The 22,009-nt window shown below is 46.4% G+C and overlaps 1 protein-coding gene across 1 annotated transcript; it reads right to left on the reverse strand.

Moving 5' to 3' along the window:
- Positions 1-2,428: 2,428 nt before the first annotated feature.
- Positions 2,429-16,800, reverse strand: cgnb (cingulin b; the record flags this gene model as incomplete). Its single annotated transcript, XM_080836138.1, has 20 exons — positions 2,429-2,561; positions 3,575-3,738; positions 4,444-4,552; positions 4,941-5,059; positions 5,356-5,439; positions 5,709-5,798; positions 6,100-6,261; positions 6,576-6,746; positions 7,088-7,336; positions 7,686-7,772; positions 8,041-8,253; positions 8,395-8,482; positions 8,972-8,998; positions 10,004-10,131; positions 10,774-10,986; positions 11,519-11,651; positions 11,987-12,075; positions 14,997-15,066; positions 15,444-15,544; positions 15,745-16,800. 20 exons carry the CDS (start codon positions 16,798-16,800, stop codon positions 2,429-2,431), a joined length of 3,486 nt encoding a protein of 1,161 aa, XP_080692264.1.
- Between the last annotated feature and the right edge of the window lie 5,209 nt (positions 16,801-22,009).

Here is a 22,009-nt window from a genome sequence, read left to right on the forward strand (position 1 = left end):
TTTGCCTGGAAGAATGCAGATCTGCGTAGGTTCTGAAACACTGACGCTGCAAAAAAACTAAAAGGAAAATAGAAACTGTGGGAACAAAGAGTTTAGACGTGGCTGAGGGAACATGTTGAGCCTAAAAACATCGTCCTCAGCACGTGGAGCACTCCAACTGAAGCTGGCAAAAGTCACTTCTGCTTTGTACTTGTACTTCCCTGCAGGTACAGAGCTGCTTGAAAGTACATCATGTAGTTTCATGTAGTTTTTTGGCTACTCACACAATTCTCTCTAAACAAGTACATGCAATTGATAAACATAAACCTGGCATTTCATCTATGGAAAAATGAAAAATGATGGTTAAACAACAGAAAACTCTTAACTGCTCAAGAGGTTCACATACTTTCAAGCGGCACTGTATCTCTTCTGATCTGCTAGTTGGAGCTTGTGTGTGCAAAACTAAATGTTTTTCTTTTGTTCAGAATGTAACTGGTATCCTTCAAGACAAGTCTGTTGCCAGGAGTATACAGAGATAAAACTGTCCATCATCTTTAATGTTGGTACTGAAAAAGTACATCTGAAGAACACAAGGAGACAAATGCCAAGATGACTTGTGCAAAATTTTATTCTGAGATATCAAAAAGTAGCTTAACTGCTGAAAAGATAGATTTACAATTTCCTTCAAAGCATCACATTTGCACATTATTTTTCTCCAAAAATCACAATCTCAGAAACGGAAGCCACAGTACAAATCACTAAGTAGTAAGAGAAACACTTTCACATCATTTAAGACTTCATTGTAGTCTGTACAAAATGTCTGACCGACCAAATCCATACAGGAACCCAAAGGCAAGAAAGGGCTAAGGATCACTTCAGGAATAAGATTAAGACGTGCAGCCCAAAAATACACAGGCACAATTCAATCCTTCACTTCTTATGGACCAACACTGTACATCACATGACATTCCTCTCTGAAAATCGAACTGCGTGTATCTCAAATATACACACCACATGCAAACCAACATCATCCTAGCTTTAAGGACTTCGAGTCTGAGGCTGAAATCTGTAATTGTGGCTCACAGTGCTTCCTCCAGAGGCCGTGCACCAAATTACACACAGCTGCTATTCCGTGGCCCTACGTTAGAGTTTAAACCGTCCCATAAATCGCTATAATCAATCGGTACAGAAAGAGACCAAATCCCAGGCAGCGCTGTACCAAAATGTATACTCTTAACAGCTACAGGTTCTCCCTGTTTTAAGGTCCAGTTCATACGTGCTGTCAATGCACACATACAATTCACTAAATAGTTATCCTTCACTTTGAAAAGTACATTTCATTTGTTAAATAGTTATGTCTGCTGTGTTTTCAGTATAAATAGTGTGCTACATGTACCAACCTGTAATAAAGAGGCTTATTGTCATAAAAACAGAGATGTCTTTCAGTTCTAAGTGTATACAAGTTCCCTTTCCCTATCCAAAGCAAATAAGCCAAATTTAACAGGCAAATACGCTGCACGATTACAGGTGTGTGACGTCACAGTTCACATTCAGCCGTGAGCAAACACACTAGCTATCAGAACCACCAGTCATTGTCCATCTTTAATAAATGGAGGGTCTAAAATGGTGTCCACAGAAAGCTGGCTTCCCAAGAACTCAGGTGTTTTTTTAAGTGATGGAAACATATTTGCATTCTGACAATAGCTGATTAAGAACGTTTGCTTGAGGGCATTGAAATATGCAACTTATTACAGAGTAAAGAAGAAACAAGGTAACGACATAAAAAAAGAAACATGACAGAGTACTGTTCCCATGTTCGGGCTCAAGTGCATTATGCCAGCGGCAGTGTTTCTGATGACTCACGGTGACGACTACTACATGACCGCACGTGTTTAAAGCCAGCGGGTAGGTCACACAATATAATCAGAATACAATCGGAATAAAAGTGAAACATTCAATATGACATAGTCTACATGCTGGATCCTCTTAATCAAAAGTCAGTTATCTGTTTTAGCAGATCCAGTGGAATATGAAACACTGTCGACAACAGGGGGAGTCTGTCTGCTGAAGATCTTCTTAAAGATTGAACTCTCAAAGACATGCGTGAAGCCGCGGCATTGCTGCTTTGTCCACTCAAAGGGCATCATGGGACAAGCAGAGTCTACTGGGCAAAGGTCAGAAGTCACTTGAGTTGGATGAGATGAAGAGCACTTAGCATCACTTCCAGGTCCTGTGTCCATCCTTTTCAGGTCCTCTGTCCATCCTTTTCATTTGGTCGCTCACCTTTGAACTATACACATTCATTTCTCCTCTTTTCCATCAGCCCATCATTAATCCCTCTCTCCTTCTGTCCTCAGTCTCAGTCTTCCACTGAAAACCTCTTTTGTACACTAAGCTTCTTTATCCGAACCCCTGGAGTAGATCAGGTGTTAGACTGGACTGTTTCCCTCTAGCAGTTGGTGGTCTGAAGCTGCGTCTCCGTGAGGATGGAGGTGATGCCGTTGTCGTAGTAACCGTCCTCCTCGTCTGAGCTGAGATTGGCGGTGCCTAAAGTCGGCCGCCGTGACTGCTGCACTTTCCTCCTGAGGTGGGGAAGTCACAGACAGACAGACAGGATGATAGAGAAAAATAAAAACGTGAGAAAGCGAAAAAGAAGTCCTAATAATCTAATAAAACCATTGACATGAAAGACCATGGTCCATTTTGTTTGTCGCAGTAGCAGTTTGCATTTAAAGCCCAACACTAACAGCACACATACCACTGTCCTCAGATCATTCACTGAACAAGCTCCAACATAAGTAGGATTTGTTAACTGACATTGCGGCCCCGACTTCAAGCACACTCCAATGGCCTCCAGCACATTCCACAGTCTTAACACAGGGAGTGGCAGATCCCAGTAACCTAACAGAGCCATGCTGCTCTCAGTGGCTCAGCAGCTCCACCTGTTGGTAACACTCTGCCTAATAGTGTTCAAACAAATACCAAAATGAAAGGACTGAAGTGTTCCTATATGGGTGTAGGTAAGATGTACACATAATATCCATGTATGTATGTATGTATTTATGTGTGGGTGTGTGTACATATATATATATGTATACTATATGGACAAAAGTACTTGGCTGCACCTGTTAATTATTGAATTCAGGTGTTTCAATCAGTCCCATTGCCACAGGTGTATAAAATCAAGCACCTAGCCATGCAGTCTCCATTTGCACACCTTTGTGATACAAAATGGGTCGTTCTGAAGAGCTCAGTGACTTCAAGCGATAGGATGGCACCTTTGCAATAAGACTGAAAGAATGAAATTTCAGGCGGTGTAATGGTCAGGCGTCCATATAGTGTATATGTGTGTGTGTGTGTGTGTGTGTGTATGATCAAGGGTGTATGCATGCGTTTCAGTGATCTGTTCATGTGGGTGAGCGCACCTCAGTGTGCATGCATGGTGAATGAGCTATTTGCGCGCGCGTGTGTGTGTGTGTGTGTGTGTGTGTGTGTGTGTGTGTGTGTGTGTGTGTGTGCGCGCGCGTCTGCAGTGTGTGAGCTGTATGCCAATAGCGTGTGCGTTCGCGCGTCTGTTTTGGAGTTTGCGGCATACTTGAGTTCTCCCTCCAGGGCGGCGACTTTGGCCTGCAGCACCTCCTGCAGCTCCTGCTGCTCCTCCAGCTCCCTGAGGGACTTCCTGCGCACCCCCTCCAGCCGCTCCACCTCCCCCTCGCTTTCATCCACCTGCCTCTTCAGGGACTTCACACGCAGCAGAAGCTACACACACACGCACACACGCACGCACACACACACACACACAAAGGCATAAATACAACAAATGTCCACTTATGTCCACTAACAATACTGCCTCTGCACACACACATTATTTGGCATTCACCTCTCCCCCACCCCCCTACTTCATCAAAGCCTGAGCAGTGGCAACACACACAACTCCAGATGTAATACATCAATGTAGCAACATTTCTCATGCACATAATACACACACTTACTCCCCCTTTACTCTACTTCAAACAGCTGCCACTTCTAAGCAAGAGCTTCACACGAGCACTAACAACACACGCGCACTTATTGATATGTGTGTGTGTGTGTGTGTGTGTGTCTGTGTGATGCTCACCTTGCCTCTTTACCTAGCGTGCTCGTGTTTCTCCTGATACACAGTATGAGTGTCTGTATTCTGTATACTGTGTGTCTGTGTGTGTGTTTGTACGATCCGTACCTGGTCCCTCTGTTCTCTGTGTGTGTGTGTGTGTGTGTACGATCCTTACCTGGTCTTTCTGTTCTGTGTGTGTGTGTGTGTGTGTGTACGATCCTTACCTGGTCCCTCTGTTCTGCGTGTGTGTGTGTGTGTGTGTGTGTGTGTGTACGATCCTTACCTGGTCCCTCTGTTATGTGTGTGTGTACGATCCTTACCTGGTCCCTCTGTTCTGAGAGTGTGTGTGTGTGTGTGTGTACGATCCGTACCTGGTCTCTCTGTTCTGCGTGTGTGTGCCGCTCCTGATCCAGAGTAGCATTCACCTCTTTCAGCTTCCTCTCCATCCTTCTCTGGGATGCCTGGATGCTGCCCTTCTCCCTACACACACACACACACACACACACACACACACACACACACACACACACACACACACACTTATTTCACAATCAAATACAAATAGCTATGCTACATTCTATGATTAACATGGACATAAAATGCTAGCTAATGCCAGTTTATGCAATTCTTAGATGGTCTATTTCTGGCAGGCATACTAGTACTATTATATGTTTGGGAAAGCTGATGTGAAGTATTGGATTATATATCTGCTTTGTCTATTGCATGAAGCATAAAGAGCTGGAAGCATAGGGTGTGTGTGTGTGTTATGCAGGAGTATTCAGCATTTTAGCTGTGTTCGTCAGGAGTACAGAGTTAAGGAAAATGTGTGTGTGTAAGTGTGTGTGTGTGTGCATGAATTCACACACACCTCTCCTCACTGCGCAGCCGCTCCTCCATCTCCAGCACTTTTGCCTCCAACAGTGTGACTCCAGCTGAGGGCCGACTGTGACCCTCCATGTCTGCCACACGACACTTCAGCTCCTTCACCTGAGCCAGAGAGGAGAGAGAGGGAGAGATTGACAGAGTGAATAACAGAGGGAGCAAAAAAAAAAAAAAAAGAGGATGGTGGTGACCGTTGGATCAAAAAAGCAGAACGAAAAAAGATGTAGCCATTCCCTGACACAGTGTATTTAAACTCAGATGTGCACCGCTCTGGGTGTGTGTGAGTGTGTGAGTGGGGCAGGGCACAGCTAATGACAGAGCGGAGTGGGCTGAGGGGGTAGAAGGCCAGGTGTGGAGTGTGTGTGTGTGTGTGTGTGTTACGATGGAGGGGGCAGCAGTACCTGTCTCTCTATAGCACTCTTATCCATCTCCAGATCATGTCTGGCTGAGCGCTCCTGCATCAGGTCAGAGCGCAACGAATCAACCTGAGAGAGAGAGAGAGAGAGAGAGAGAGAGAGAGAGAGAGAGAGAGAGAGAGAGAGAGAGAGAGAGAGAGAGAGAAGGGGGGGCAAATTACAGGGAGAAGAGTATGGGTGGACGTGCAAAGTGGGATATCAAGATAACTTGAAGCAAAACAGGTAAACATGTTATCAAGAGAAGAAGAAACACGGGCAGGGGTAAGGTGAGAGGGGGAACGAGTAAAGAGTGTTTACTCACTGCGCTGCAAGAGTGTGTGTGGTAATGCCAGTAGTACCTGTTCTCTGCTTCGTGTGACGCGATCATTCAGGAGCTCGGTTCCAGTCTTTTCCTCATCCAGCTCAATTTCCAGACTCTTTATTTTATCCTGCAAAACACACACACACACATATCAGAAACATTAAAGAACACACACTCAAGACATGACAGAGAATCAGCTCTCTTCTCATGAACTACACCAAGGAGACCAGAAACTTTAACTCGTTTTATGTTTGGAAAGGTTTTAGGTAAAGGATTCTACCAAAACACGTTCCTGGGGATCTTTCCTTCAAAACGGTACAGAAAGGGATTCTGAACCAGAACACAAAGCAAGCTGCATATTTGTATGTTTTCAGTGTGTGTGTGTGTGTGTGTGTGTGTGTGTGTGTGTGTGTGTGTGTGTGTCTAACCTCCAGGCTGCGGATCCCTCGCCCGCGGTCGCTGTGGGAGCTCTTCTCGGCCTCCAGCTCGCTCTCCAGGTGTTTGAGGCGGCCGGTCATCAGGTCCCTGTCCAGCTGCACGCTGTCCCTCTCCTCAGTGCAGCTCAGTAGCTCCCGCTTCAGACGAGACACCTGAGAGAGAGAGAGAGAGAGAAAGAAAGAGAGAGAGAGAGGGTGGGGAAGGGAGAGAAACAGAGTGAGAACATAAGGGATGAAAAAGAGAGTATATCCTTACCGTCTGCCTCTGGGTCATCTATCTGTCTGTCTGGCTGGCTGTCTCTCCTTTGCACTCAACTCACTTTCATTCACTTCAATTCTGATGAGCTTTATTGGCATGACAAAACTTGATTTGTATAGTCAAAGTATTTCTAACCACACAGAGAGTTGATATATATGATTTAAAGAAAGAAAACAGAACATCATACGTGTGTCCCTCCCTCTCTCACCTCTTCCTGTAGGTTCTTGTTGGAGGCCTGCGCTCTCTGCATCTCAGTGAGTCTCTCCTTGCTGAGGCGCTGGGCGTCCTGGAGGTCTCTCCTGGAGCGGTCTCTGAACTCATCCAGCTGAGACTGCAGGGTCTGCACCGACTGACGTGAGTCCCCCATCATCAGCTCCATCTGGGGGGGGGAGAGAGAGAGAGAGGGTTAGGGTTTGACTCTTGAAATACCATCTAAGAATAGATATGTCCAAAGCATTTTGTAGAAGGACAAAAAAAACTATCAAAAATAAAATATAACACCAGCTGCACCAACTGAAATGAAGGAGGGGGAGAAGAGTAGAGGAGAGAGAAAAATACAGACAGAATGGGAGAGACAACAAATGGAAAAAAAAATGAAATGAATAAATGAAAAATAATAAAAGCATGATAAACATAACAAACTGGGCATATTGCTGAGAGAACACATTGTGGTCCCTCCCCCACACACTCAGACACACTCAGACACACACACACACAAACCTCTTTGTTAATCTTCTCCAGGGCCCGGTCCAGCAGTCTCTTCTGTTCCTCCAGGTCAGTCTTGCCTCTGCGCAGCGCCTCCCTCTCCCTCTCCCGCTCCTCCAGGCGCCGGCTGAGCTCGTCACGCTCCTGTCCCAGCCGGGAGGCTCCTCTCCTGGCCTCCTCCAGCTGGTTCTTCAAGGAGCGGTTGTCCTCCTCCAGGGCCTGCTCCACCTCTGAGCTGCCCGCCGTGCTGGACTGGAGACGCGTCTGACAGAGAGGGGAACACAGGGAGAAGGGCTGGGATGAGTATATGTGTTACAGCCATCATCCTAGCCATCCCATGTCTGTGGGATTTCCCATGTAAGTGTGTGTGTGTGTGTGTGTGTGTGTGTGTGTGTGTGTGTGTGTGTGTGTAATGTAGCAGAACCACTAAGGTCTATGAGTTTGAATGCATGTGAGAGATTCCAAAATAATGAGGAATTGAAAAGTGTGAATTCCTATGTGCACCATCAAGTATTTGACCTGTACCTGTTTAGAAGTGTGCATGTGTAGTGTACCACAGCAAATAACAGAGTGAATGGGTGAGATAGAGTCTGTGTGTGTGTGTGTGTCTTACCATGCGGGCCAGTCTCTCTCGCAGGCGTGTGTTGGCCTCCTGCAGCTCCAGGTTTGTGCCTTGGTCTTGGGAGGAGGGGACTGATACCTGAGATGAAAAATGAGAGGACCGGAAGATGGGCTGAATGAGCAGGTGAATGAATGAATGAATGAATGAATGAATGAATGAATGAATGAATGGATGAGCAAGAAAGATGAACAAAGAAAATATCACATACGTTAAAGTTACCAGTGGCTCAAGCTACTTAAATGAAGAGTATGTCTAGCCTAACCAAACACCAGCTTTTAAAAAATAAGACGGCATAACTACAGAACATATGTGGCAATTAAATCCATTAATCCAAGTTCGTTTTTACATGCTTGGTCTTCTCTAGCGTCCTCTCCAGCTCTTCCAGGTTCTTCTGTGATTGCTCTTTCCAGTTGTCAATCTCGGTTTTCAGTTTCTCCTCTCGCTCCTCACTGGACGCCCTGGCCGTTTGAAACTCCTCCTTCTTCCTCAGTAGCTCCGCCTTCTGTTGGTCCAGCTCTGCTTGAACATGCTTCAGGTCGTCACGGCAACCCTGTAGCTCCTGCATTTAAATGCAGTAACCATGACAGCAAAGAAATTACAACTAAATCTCTGTTCAAGTGTGTGTTCTCAAAGTGTGTGTAGAAGTACAAGCATTAATGCATGCATGTCCCTCTCCTCAGCGGACGTGTGTAGGCATTACCTGCAGCAGTGAGTCCTTCTCCTCAGATCCAGACATCTGTTTCAGTTTGTCTTCCATCTCCTTCCTCTCCGCCTGCACCTTAAGCAGTCTGTGTTGGCGAGGGGAGACAAAATGGACAGGCTTCACAATCACACAAAAAACACACACACTTCTTAAATATACACACAAATCAAGATGGAACACACTGTTCACGTATACACTCTGATCACTCAGTGTAGATTATTCAGTGGCAATCATACCTCCTGGGATCACATTTCAGTTATTACCTCGTTATCATACCTTATCACACAGTCATCACGAAGACAGTTAACACACATGCCCAAACAAACACAAACCAGGACGCACAGTGTGCCTACCCACAAATCAAAACACGCTCACACACACACACACACACACACACACTACATAATCCACAAATTCACAAATACATTTAACTACACACAAAACTACTAAGAAAACTAATAAAGTCATTGCTGATTATATTTGAGTGTGATTGGCTGTGATTGGGTTAGTTGTTGTAAGTTTTTCAGATTGTCAGGACTGGATTGGTGGGTTAGTGGTCTGCTAGGGGCCTCACGTTCTAGGTGCTCTGCGCTGAATCTCTCTGCCAAATACAAACCCACGGGTAGACAGAGTCACAGAGTCAGTGGCATGCAAAAAGGAAGACAGAAAAAAATTAATTTAAAAAATAAAAATTTAATTAAATAAATAAATAACACCAGGTAGAAGGTGTGTCTGCCTGATGTGGGTGAGCTAAAACAAACACAGAAACCAGGTTACCCAAGAAGAATGTGACATGACAAAAAATATATGAAATATTTACATTGTGTGCTTCAAGAAGGTTGCATAAGAGTTTTGGAACATGACGCTACAACAGCTGCCAGATAACTCAAAAACCAGTTTAATGTTTAACATAACCCTATATGGAACGGCTTGGCACAAAATTGGGAATATGGACAGACTGTAAGCCATCTGGTTATCAATGGTAGTATTTGTCCTTCCTCACTATACCAGGAGTGGCAGGGGATTACAGGGAACCCTTGTGCTATGCATCTGTCATGGGCATACTGTCTGAAGTATTACCTCAGGAATGTGAAGCAGAACCCACTGCAGTTACACAGGGGCTGTGCTCAGATTCTGATAAGATACTGCATGGGACTGTAAGGTGGTTGAGGGTGTGCTGCACTGAGGTTGGACCTGGCTATACCTGTGGAGGCTACTGGGAGGTTGTGTTGACATTGTGCAATGACATTATCATGAGACTTGCAGGTCTAGTCAGGTGACTTTCGTGTGGTGGGTGAGGTTGTGGCGAGGTTGTTATGACATTGTGAAGAATGACATTTTGGTGAATGAGGTTGTGTTGCTGTTGTGGTGCTGTCGTAGTAAAGTTGTGTTGATGTTGTGGTAAGGTTGTGTTGATGTTGTGGTGAGGTTGTTGTGCTGTCGTAGTAAAGTTGTGTTGATGTTGTGGTAAAGTTGTGTTGATGTTGTGGTAAGGTTGTGTTGATGTTGTGGTAAGGTTGTGTTGATGTTGTGGTAAGGTTGTGGTAAGGTTGTGGCAAGGTTGTGGTAAGGTTGTGGTGAGGTTGCTTTAAGGTCAGGTACTCACTCCTGTGAGGCGGAGTGCAGCTGCGTCTTCCAGCGCTGCTCCTTCTCCATGCTGCCCTCCAGCTCCTCCTCAAGAGCCAGAACAGAGCTGTTCACCCGCTCCCTCTCCTCCTCAATATCCTGCTGGGACTGAGAGAGAGAAAGGGAGGGGGAGGGGGAGGGGGAGGGAGAGAGAGAGAGAGAGAGAGAGTGGGAGATAAAGGTGAGAGAGATGAAGACAGAGAGAGTAAAAGAAGAGTTAAAGAAAAGTTTCTTATGGGTGTAAGGAGTGTGAACATGTGTGTGTCTGTGACATATTAGAAGTCTGGCACAAGTGTGTCTCTTTTTTGTGTATAAGTGTGTGTGTGTGTTGCACGTGGACATTGGCCTTTTGTGCATGTGCAAGCAGGTGCAGGTGCAGGGGTGTGCGTGTGCGTGTGCGTGTGCGTGTGCGTGTGCGTGTGCGTGTGCGTGTGTGTGTGCGTGTGCATGTTTTTTTATCTATGTCTGTCTGTGTATGTGTGTTGTTGGATGCTTCAGAATTCAGCTGTGGATGTTGAAGTGGAGAATCAGCAACTCAAGCGGGCCAATAACCAGTAAGGGCATCTGCTAATTGCAACTGCGTGTATGTGTGTGTGTGTGTGTGTGTCTGTGTGTGTGTATGTGTGTGTGTAGAGAAAGGAGGTGTGTGTACCTGTGACACATCTCCATACTCTGTCGGAGCATCTCCAGGTGCAGGAGCGTGTGTGTGTGTGTGTGTGTGTGTGTGTGTGTGTGTGTGTGTGTGTGTACCTGTGACACATTCTCCATGCTCTGTCGGAGCATCTCCAGGTCCTGGCCGTACTGCTCCTTCAGGGCTTCCATCTCGTGGTCGTGGGAGGCCACCTCGTCCTTTAGCGCCCCCTTCAGAGCCGTGAGCTCGCGCTCGCGTTGCCGTAGCAACTCCTCCAGGCGATGCCGCTGCAGGGCCGCCTCTGCCAGGTCAGCCTTCGCCGTCACCAACTCCTACAAGGAGGGGCAGGGGGACTTATTCCCATTCAACTACACACAGGACAAGAGGCTAAACACCTACTGCTAATGCAGGGTTATGTGTGTGTGTGTGTGTGTGTGTGTGTGTGTGTGTGTGTGTGTACCATCTGAAGCATCTCTGTGTGCTGTGTGCGTGTATATGAGGTGTGTGTGTGTGTGTGTGTGTGTTTTTGTTTGAAGCGTGTCTGTGTGTGGTGTGTGTGTGTGTACTGTCTGAATCATCTCTGTGTGCTGTGTGTGTGTGTGTGTGTATGTGTACTGTCTGAGGCATGTCTGTGTGTGTGTGGTGTGTGTGTGTGTGTGTGTGTACCGTCTGAAGTGTGTCTGTGTGGTGTGTGTGTGTACCGTCTGAAGTGTGTCTGTGTGGGGTGTGTGTGGGGTGTGTGTGTGGGGTGTGTGTGTGGGGTGTGTGTGTGTGTGTACCGTCTATAGTGTGTCTGGGTGGGGTGTGTGTCTGGGTGGGGTGTGTGTGGGTGTGTGTGTGGGGTGTGTGTGTGTGTGTGTGTACCGTCTGAAGTGTGTCTGCGTGGGGTGTGTTTTCTGAGACGCCCCTCAGCTCCTCCTGCAGATGGGCAAGCTGATCCTCCTGCTGCTGCAGCCGAGACTCCGCCCCTTCCTGGTCCCTCCTCATCTCAAACAACCTGGGCACAGGAGAAGTAGGAAGTCAGACTGACAATAACTTACAATAGCATGCACCTTTTATTTGCCTAGTGCACTTTTCATACAACCAAAACCAAGATAAAAAAGGCACACTAAGACACTGTGAGAAATTGATACAACCTTGACTGATAGCAAAGACATAATTTGATAAGACAGCTGTAATCATAACAACCACTTATGCCAAATGGTGTTCAACGTCAAGGACTCGTCCTTTTTTCCACACACACACACACACACACACACACACACACACACACACACACACACACACATACACACACACACACACGCAGTTGCAATTAGCAGATGTCCTTACTGGTTATTGGCCCGCTGAAGGTCTTTTTGGCTTTGCTCTAGTTGCTGCTTGAGTTGCTGATTCTCCACTTCAACATCCACAGCTGAATTCTGAAGCATCCAACAACACACATACACAGACAGACATAGATAAACAAACACGCACACGCACACACGCACACACACGGACACATAAACACTGTGTTTAATTTCAATTTCCAACCTTTGGGCAACAAACAGTTGCTACTGTAAGACACATTTTAAAAGTCATACATTACAAGACAAGACAAAACCATACCCCCGAGTCATCTGACCTATATCTCCACAGGTAACAGACATTCCTTTTGACATGCCTTCCATACCTCTCTCTCTCTCCCTCTCTCCCTCTCTTTGTCTACATAAGGACATCTTTTTCAACTAAAACAAAGGAAGCTGACGCCATCTTTTGTCATCAGGAAAGAATAGATCTCCTAGCCTACTTCAAAACACATAGTTCTATTTTAGGAGTGTGAGAGAAAAATGTGGAGAGACTGAACAGACAGGAAAAGAGAAGGTATGTGTATGTGTACATGTGTGTTTATGCAGGTGTACCTGTGTGTGTGTGTGTGTGTGTGTGGTTGTGTGTTCCATAACACAAGGAGACAGTAGCCACCTGTCTTTGTCATCCTCAGGTAACCCAAAGCTCTCGGGTTTCAGCTCAAACTGATACCCTACACTGGTGTCCCCACCAAACTGCTGTTACCACAGCCACACAGATACCCCCCGCCATATCCACCCACTCCTCAGAGTCAACCCGACCAATTAACCGCTGTGACCCCAACAGGGGGAACTGCACCAGGCGCGGTATTAATGTGATCTGTGATTCGGTGGAAGCTAGTGTTAATACAACGAATTAATTCAGTTAATACAAACCCACCTCATTCCTCTCAACACATACTTCTCGTAGTATGCTGTGCGCATAATATGGCTGACAGTCCCCTAAACAAACCTTTACCAAGAACAGGTTTAATCTGATAGTTTTACTTTTGGACCCATCAAGTGTTTGCATGATCTTATTACACAGCCTGTGGCACTGGTAGACATCTCAAAAGCCTCCATTTTACAGACAGCAGTAGGCAGTTTGAAGGGGTAGTATACTCAAAAAGAGCTCTATATCAAACCGACTTCGAATTAAAGCTCTCTCCTGTCTGAATAGATTTTGACCTTGACGAGACTGTGGCTCCTGTGCGCTTTATTTGCCTAATTGAATCATACAGCGAGAGTGTCATTCACTTAATGCCTTTGAATCAGCCTGCTCAAGGCTTCGCTCCAACCTAATGCGCCACTGGAGGAGCTGATGTGGCGGCCTCAGCAAAGTCCCATCCCACAGGCCCTCTCCCTGCACTCTTTCACCAGTAGCTAAGCAACAGGCCACAGTACATTTCCATTGAGTCACTAAGCTAATGCTTTCACACACAGTAACTTAACGGTACATCTTAAGTGCACAATTCATCAGTACACTCCAAGACATGAAGGATTATATAGTGGCTTCTTCTTTGAAGCCTTTATCTATAGACCATATGGATTTGTTTCCCTACACAAATAAGCTTTCATCAGAGGGTCCTAAGAAGAACCTATACAGCTTCTAAGAAGGTTCTCTTCTCATTTCCACCAATGCAAACTAGGTGCCAGTTCTGAACTGGTGCTGATGGTTCGTAGTCTAAGAACCGGTTTGCTTTCCCACGGGTAAGAGAGCCGCCATAGAGTCAAGTCATCACGTCATACGTCTCTGCTTTGCCAGCAACGTTGGTGCCAAACACAACAGCAACGGCAGACTATAAGGCATAGTTGCTGATGTCTCACATCAATGTTATGAACGCTGAATGTAACATTGATGTTATGAACGTAACATTACCAGTTTTCCTGGCCAAGGGTTGGTTCTTTTGTTGTCGAAACGTGAAGAACCGGTTTGAGATTAGGCACTCTCGAACTGCCTTGATGGAAAAGGGGTATAAGAAGAACTTATACAGTTCCTAGCCTATGCTGACCTATACAGGTTCTCCCATGGACACTATGGTCAAAGTACCAGGGAGGGTTGTAAATAGCTCTATTCTATGGACACCCCCATGCACGCCCAGGCGCCTGCACCCAGGGCCTCTGTGGTGCCGTGCTGAACCAGCTGGACTCCCGTGGAGGATGCGTCTCCTTTCCTCTCGCCTGGTTCCCCTGTGCAGATGTGGCTCTGAGCGGAGCAGACCTGTAGCCTGGAAACGCTCCTTAAGAGGTGCTCAGCTTTAGCTGCATAATAAGTGCTAATTAAGGCAGACTGGCTCCAGCCTGAGCCACTCAAGAGCTCACAGAAACATTAACAAACATGACAAGCTCTCATGTGTCACGCCAGGGGACTTTGGAACACACACATGCACACATACAGAAGGAGAGGGGAAGAGAGAGAGAGAGAGAAAGAAAGAAAGAATGTACAATACAGAGAGGAAGAGGAAAATGTTCTTATGGATGTAAAGGAGTATGACCGTGTTTGAGACAACGAAAGAGACCGAGAGAGAGAAACCCCTCCTCCTTAGCATTTGGTTTCCAGTTGTCTCATCATTATTAATCGAGCACAATGGCTGCTCTCCTAAACACTCCATCTAATCAGCTGTGCGCCTCTCAGCCGCGGTTACTCAGATACCACACGGATAACTCACAGCTGCCGGGGCTGACAAGATGTCAGAACAACTTCAACCCACCTTTTCTTTCTCTTCTACACAGCGTGTCAGTCTCTCTTTATCTCACTCTCCCTCTCGCTTTCTCTTTTTTTATCTCATTCTCTCTCTTTCTCTCTCTCTCTCTCACACATACACAAACAAACACTCACTCACTCACTCTCCTTTCCTCCTCCTCTTCCTCTTCCTGTTTCCCCATTCACATTAAGCAAATGCCCCAGAGAGATGCAAAACGCGAGGCTCTCCAGCCCTGCAGTCCTGGATCAGGCCGTTTTCACTGGCCTCTGTGGCCCACCTAGAGCCCAGTGAGGGAAGGGGAGGTGGGTTTACCTTCGGCCCGCTCAGCCTCTCCTGGATCAGGGACGCCTTGTGCCTCAGAGACGCCTCACTCTCCGGGGAGCTGATGCACAGGTCAGGAAATAATTCAACAAGAGATGTTAGAGAAAGAGTGTGTAGGAATGGAAGAATCAGACTCCCTTTTTTATTAATCTGATTCATTAATCTGAACTAGTCAATGTATCAACAGAGGAGCTTAATAAATAAGTGTTCTAATCAGATCTTTACTCTTAAAGTCTTAAGTCTTAGATTTAATCTGGCCTCTTAAACATCAAAAAGAGCTTACAACATGTACTATACAGACCATTATGTGATATCTGAAGTGTCCACAAAGACACATTGTAATGCAACTTAAGCTTGAGCTCTTTTCAGGTCATAAACTCTGTTTGTGTGACAAAGGTCATGGTCAGGTTAGGGGATGTTTTAGTGCACTGAACGCACCCCTCTTTAAGGATGTTGAGGATGGCCTGTTTGGGGTCTGACTCTTCCCCATTGGTCAGCTCAAGGCTCTGGCTTCTGTTCCGTAAAAGGTCAGGGGTCATCTGACAGAGAACAGACAAGTTGTGAGAGCACTCCCACACAAGATGCTACAAAATCAGCAAGAAAATGGACTGATGCATATATTAGCCTAAAACATGCAAGAAGTTGAACTACAGTCAAGACCTTGTAGGCATATTATGAGTGCAGTATTAGTGTACAAGTAACATATGGTGATATATATGCAGATAGCATCTCCACTCACTGGCTTTTTTGGAAGCACTGGTGGTTTCCGTGGAGGCTGGGTGAAGGGCACCGGTTTGGGGGCAGAGACAGCTGTTGTCTTGGCAACTGTGGCAGGCTTGCGGCCCAAGCTGTTGTAGGGTGGGTTGGAGGCAAGAGAGGAAGAGGAAGAGGAGGATGCAAGAGAGGGGGCATAGGGGTTAAAGGTCGGGGATGGGGACTTCCGGTCTTCTCTTTGGTCCTTCCGAGTGTCCAGGCTGCGCGAACGCCGCCTCTCGTCGAAGCGGAGACGCGTCCTAGCACCCGCCCGACCCCTGGTCGGAGCCTGGCTGGCGGGGGTGGAGGCTGGGTCGGTACCGGGCCTGTTAAACTTGCTGATGAGTTTGGTGATGGGGGCCAACGATTTGATGTCAATGGCCGGTTCTTCCTCAAAGGCAACAGGGGAAGGCGGGTCCGGGAAGGAACCCCGGTCCCCTCGTCCAATCCCCTTCAGCCCCACCTTCTTCAGCCCGCCCTCAGTCAGCCCCTCAAGGCTCTTACACTCCACCCCATTGGTTACCGGTGGTGTTGGCGACGCAGGGGAGCGCAGCAGCTTCGTCGCCCGCTCCTCAGCCTCCCCCTGCACCCCCGCTTGCCCGTCCCCAGGGGGTCTCCTGGACGGGCTCCCGAACCCCCGGACGGGTTCCTCCTCTGGGGAGGTGGGCGTGGCAGTGAGGGAGCGGGGGTCCGGGGAAGGCCTGGGACTGGAGAGGCTGGGCAGGCTGGGCAGCGGGGAGCTGTGGCCGGAGGACGACCCCCCCGGCGCGGGGCTCAGGGCCTGGGGGTGGCTCTTCAGCTGCACCCCGTACGAGTCGCCCTCCTCGCCGTCCTTCAGCACCACGTAGGGCTGGCCAGAGATGCCCTGAACACGCACCGCCACGCCGTACCTCGACGAGGTAGGGGTCCCTGCTCCGCTGCCGCCACCAGTAGCCCTGCCGCGCTCGCCGTAGCCCCCACCCGTGTCGTCCAGGTCTTTGATGAAGCGGATCTGCACTCCGTAGTCATGGGGAGCCTTCCTGTCTGCGCTGAGGGAGCTCATGGCTACTTCCTGTATGTGTGACACATGAAGCAGGAAAGAAATTTAAATGAGTTTGTGTTTGAGTATCAACACAGTCATACTGAAAGAAGCCTCAGGGTATAAGCCTACAGAACACTAGCTAGAGGGGGAAAGGTTGGAGATTTGGATGGATATAAGAAATGTCCATACCCATCAAGCCTCACGTTTTATTCATGAGACTCTCATGGGTCATGGGTACATGACACTAAATCTCACAGATCTCACTCAATCTTACAGATGTTCACATTAAATGGGACAGAATAATAATCACAAGCCCAATAGACTGCTATGCAGTGCAAGATAGAGATGGCAGTGTTCACACTGTGTGGGTCACTACATCTGTGTAGGAGTTATACTAGTCAACACTGTGTGGCTTATTACATCTGTGTAGGAGTTATACTAGTCAACCCTGTGTGGCTTATTACATCTGTGTAGGAGTTATACTAGTCAACACTGTGTGGCTTATTACATCTGTGTAGGAGTTATACTAGTCAACACTGTGTGGCTTATTACGTCTGTGTAGGAGTTATCAACACCGTTTCAGTACTCAGCGGGCATGCAGCTTTATCACTGAACAACTTCTTATCTGTATGGGCCGAGCATAGAGCCGTTAATGAAATGCTACTTGTTGTTTCTTTTTGTAGTGTGCGTGTGGGTGGCTCATGGATTTCAGTCACTGACCTCACAGATTAGGTAATCAGTCATGGTAACCCATATGAATATCAAGTGATGAATACCTCTCTTTCTCGCTATATAAAAAATAAAGATCTTTCAAAAATCCTACACATCAACAACGTACACCTTCTATATTACTATGCTCAACAATGGCTAGTCCAAGCAGGAACCATTTTTACTTCAAAGACCCTATCTAAATGAGTTTATTATTTCATAATCTCTTAATCTCCATAATATGATTTCATAACCATAATTAAGTTATTGTTTTATGATTACTTTATTGTTCATTGTCTACTCCATTCGAAATCCACTTGCTGCTCACGGGCTATATAAATAACTAAACACTCACACACACATTGAGGCTTTATTCAAAGGCTATATAAAAAACAAAATACACAATAGCCAAGAGTCTTGTTCTGAAAATCTTTTCCATGCTTTCCCTTACACCGTTGCACACCCACATATGCCTCTTGCCACAAAAAACACACACACAGAGGTGTAGAGTGTTTTGCATATGTCCTACACTGCTAGCTGACCAGTGGTCCTTTAATGACTCAGACTCTGTCTTCCATTGCGGTCTTTTTATTGCTCTCCCTTGGTCTCGCTGCATCTCTCTTTACTTCCACAGCTATCTCTGTTTGTAACGAAGTTTGTTCTCCAATTTGAAGTATTTCTTCAAACTACCCACATTGTCAACATGCCACATTGTCAACTCTGCTGTGGAAAGTATGCTCTTTATCTGAGCTCTTTATTAGCTGCTTTAATAGGCCTCGTTAGCTATTCTTTTGATCTGAAACCAGCAGAACAGTGCAAATAAAAATAGCACTGTGTAGGCCCATCAGATATTTAACAGAGATAGACGAATAAGACCACAATCATTGCAAGGTCATCACTATAAACTAAAGTTAGCTAAATATCTGTGCCGCCTGTATTCCCTGTGTTTATCTGGGTTGTCCAAGCGTGTCTTCCAGAGAAATGTCTGGACCTGAACACAGCTTTGAAGCCTCTGTTTGTGTTTAGGCACACCCTGATGCTGAGGTAGATCACAAGCCACGATAACATTCTTCTACGTGTTTTTGAACTTCTCCAGCAGACCTTACGTTGAACCGGTCTGATCCGTCCAATGCATTCAATTCAGTGTACGAGAGAAAGCCTCCTATGCCTTCAGGCGGTCCCTTTGGATTTGCATTGGTCAAACATGCATCTCTACTTCAAAACTGGCCCTGGGATTTGCAGTGTTATTAGAATGAGTTATGGAACTTGTGTCTTGTCTGCAATTTCCCTGAAGACAGGAGAGAAATAATCTCCGGCAAAGGGGAAATCAAGTGCCCCGTTTAAACAGCATAATATGCAGGTCCAAGTTCATACATTCCAAAAACCTATACGAGCCAGACTGACCCGTTTCCCCAGGCTACCAAAAACAAATCTATTATAAATGACAAGTGACTGTGTGTGTGAGCATGTGTGTGTGTGATAGGGTGTGTGTGTGTGTCTGCCCACAACTGAGCTAGTGTGTCAACAGGTGTGGCTGCTATTGTGTGATGCACTGTACAACACGGGCTTCTGGCCATTCTGCATTGTTCCCTTCAACCTTCATTCAATGCCAAGTTTCACTGACTCTCTCTATCCCTCTCTATCCCTCTCTCTCTCTCTCTCTTGATCCCTCTCTCTTACCTTCTCTCTCAACACCCCTCTTATTCTCCTCATTATACTGTCATTCATACTAATGTTTCATTACTACTGAGGAATAAACAGTGGGAGATTGTAGGAGACTTACTGTGACATGGCAATGATATGACTATAGTGGAACATTTATCAAATAATGTGGCAATATGAAAGAATGCACACCTGAGCTCTCCCCATCTCTATTTGTCCCTCAACCTCACTGACCTCTTCTTTTACCTATTTCTCTCTCTCTCTCTCTCTCTCTCTCTCTCTCTCTCTCTCTCTCTCTCTCTCTCTCTCTCTCTCTCTCTCTCTCTCTCTCTCTCTCTCTCTCTCTCTCTCTCTCTCTCTCTCTCTCTCTCTCTCTCTCTCTCTCTCTCTCTCTCTCTCTCTCTCTCTCTCTCTCTCTCTGCATTCCTGCGCAGGGAGCCCATGGTTTCGGGTCTGCAAGGTCAGTCATCCGTGTGAAGGGCTGTTTGCTCAGCTGCGTTGGACGCTGATCAATAACTCACCCGGCTGATGAATCAATACCCCGTGATGGGGCTGGGGGCAGGTGGGGTGGGGCTGGGGGCAGGTGGGGTAGGACGGGGCTGTGAGGCAGAGAGGATAAAGGGCTGGGTGGGTGGGTTGGGGTGTTAGGGGGAAGGGAAGTAGGAGTGGGTGGACGGGTGACACTGTAACAGCCAGTGCCTTGGCCCAGTGGTGAGCAGCTATTAGCCCCTCAAAGTCTGCCTTTGTCTACGCCAGCATTCCCAGCATTCCATGCATGCTCCTATAGCGTACCGTGGCTTCACGTGGGGTGGCGCGGGGCCCAGGAGTGGATTAGGGAAGACGGGCAGGACGTGTCTGGAATAGGGACCATAGGGCTGGGGGGGGGGGCTCTTAATCAGGGGACTGGTCTAGGACCTACGGGCGCAAGGTGAGAGATATACGGATAGGAGAGGCAGAAGACATGAAAGACAGGAAAAGATGGGAGAGGAAGAACAGAGAGCAAGAGAGAAAGGGGGATATTGAGAACATGGAGGGACACAAAAAGAGAGAGGATGGAATATGAGACCAATGAAGGAGAGACAAATGAGAGAGAGACAGGAGAGACACAGAGGTCAATGTTAAAACCAAATGGTTCTCTGAATAGTTCTTATTCTAGACTTAGTAGAGGAACAAAAAGCCACATTTAACAATATTCTCTCCACCAGGAAACCTCATAGATGTATGAAAGAGAGACACAGATCAGATGTATGAAATATTCTGCAGTCTCTAGAGGAAAGCAGATTGCTTAATTAGAGCTACGCCTCAAAATGTCATTATTTCAATGAACGCCTCTTTAGTAGACATAGAAAGCATGCTTGTATTACTGAACAGTGTCCTTTAAATGCTGAATACTGAGGTCTCCAATACAGTCTAATGGCAGAGGGCACTGGGACGTGGCAAGGATCAAGTAGAGATAACCGAAAGACAGAGACATAGGATTAATGGTCATCATCCTTCATCTAAGCTTTCAATGATCAGGTATTTGTCTTACAATGAAAATCTTGTGAGAGAATACATTAAGCCAGAAGGAGGCTATAGAGTGCTCAATATCCTTGTGGTAGGGTAAAGTTATACATTAACAATGGCAAAATTCCCCATTTCGAGATGTTTTTCATTCATTTCTGTATTTAAACAGAACAACTGCAGAAAACTGCAGACTCATGTCGGCTTGCCGAACCCTTTCCCGCACTGCAACCTCATGAAACTGGTCTGACTGAGAGAATCCGCGCTGTTTACAAAACACAAAGTGGCATAATCCCTAGCTCCACACACAGCCACTCTGTCATTACAAGGAGGAATGTCACCCTACTGAAACATCCACTCCCTCTCACACACACACACACACTCTCTTTCGTCACTTTCGCTCTCTCTCTCTCTCTCTCACTCACTCACTCTTTCATCTCTCTCCAATCTTTTTCACTTCTGTCCGTCTCCATTTCCAGGGCCCCTGTATGACTCCTTGTTGAAGTGGTCAGGGCATATGGAGTATGACACAGCAACATACAGAGGGCCAATGAGGAAGCAGGCCTACAGTGTCTTCTAGAAATCTATGGGTTTGATTTTGGCACAACTGTGGTGTTGTTCTTTTTGTAACCTCGTCAACATTGTAAATGAGTGTCTTTTCCCTTAGGCTTTTCCCGAGGCTTAAATAAAGAGCTGATATGCACACAGTCGTTCCTTCCATCTGAGTGGGCTACTTCACTCTCAAACTGTTTGTAAACAAACCTGGAATGGCCATCAAGTAGAGTGTATTTAGCTCAAAATAACACTGAAAGGGTGGGAACACCCATGTGGTTGTGTATAGCTACAGAGTAATGAATGGGCAACCTTATTACTGTCTTCTTCGTCACCTGGTCTCATTAGCGCGCAGCCTGCTACGTTAAAGCATTAGCAACAACTCACTGGAGAACGTAATGCATGGATAAACAACTACACATGGACTGCCACCTGACTTAGGAGATTTACTGGTCACTAATAGTCCCTACAGAACACCGGAAACAAAACAAAAAATCTCACAGCAGCTCAGAGAAAATACATCGGCTAAAAATCAGGCCTCATATAGCACACCTGACTAGATGGGCAGAGACAGAGAACTACAGCGAATGTAGTACCTATATGTTTCATTCAATTAAGAATATTATGTTAACTTGTTAGACATCCCATTTCTATCTGGGTCAACTAATATCTATATGGCTTAAGAGGGGCTAATCCTGATTTCAAGGTTAAAGGTTGGCCATGTCAGCTGAGTTTATCTGAGAAGTCAAGGCCCCACAATGTAAAAAGAGAGCATTACAACTCAAATCAACAGACTATCCTTGAT

Source organism: Sprattus sprattus, assembly GCF_963457725.1.
Source record: "Sprattus sprattus genome assembly, chromosome: 4".
NCBI lineage: Eukaryota > Metazoa > Chordata > Actinopteri > Clupeiformes > Clupeidae > Sprattus > Sprattus sprattus.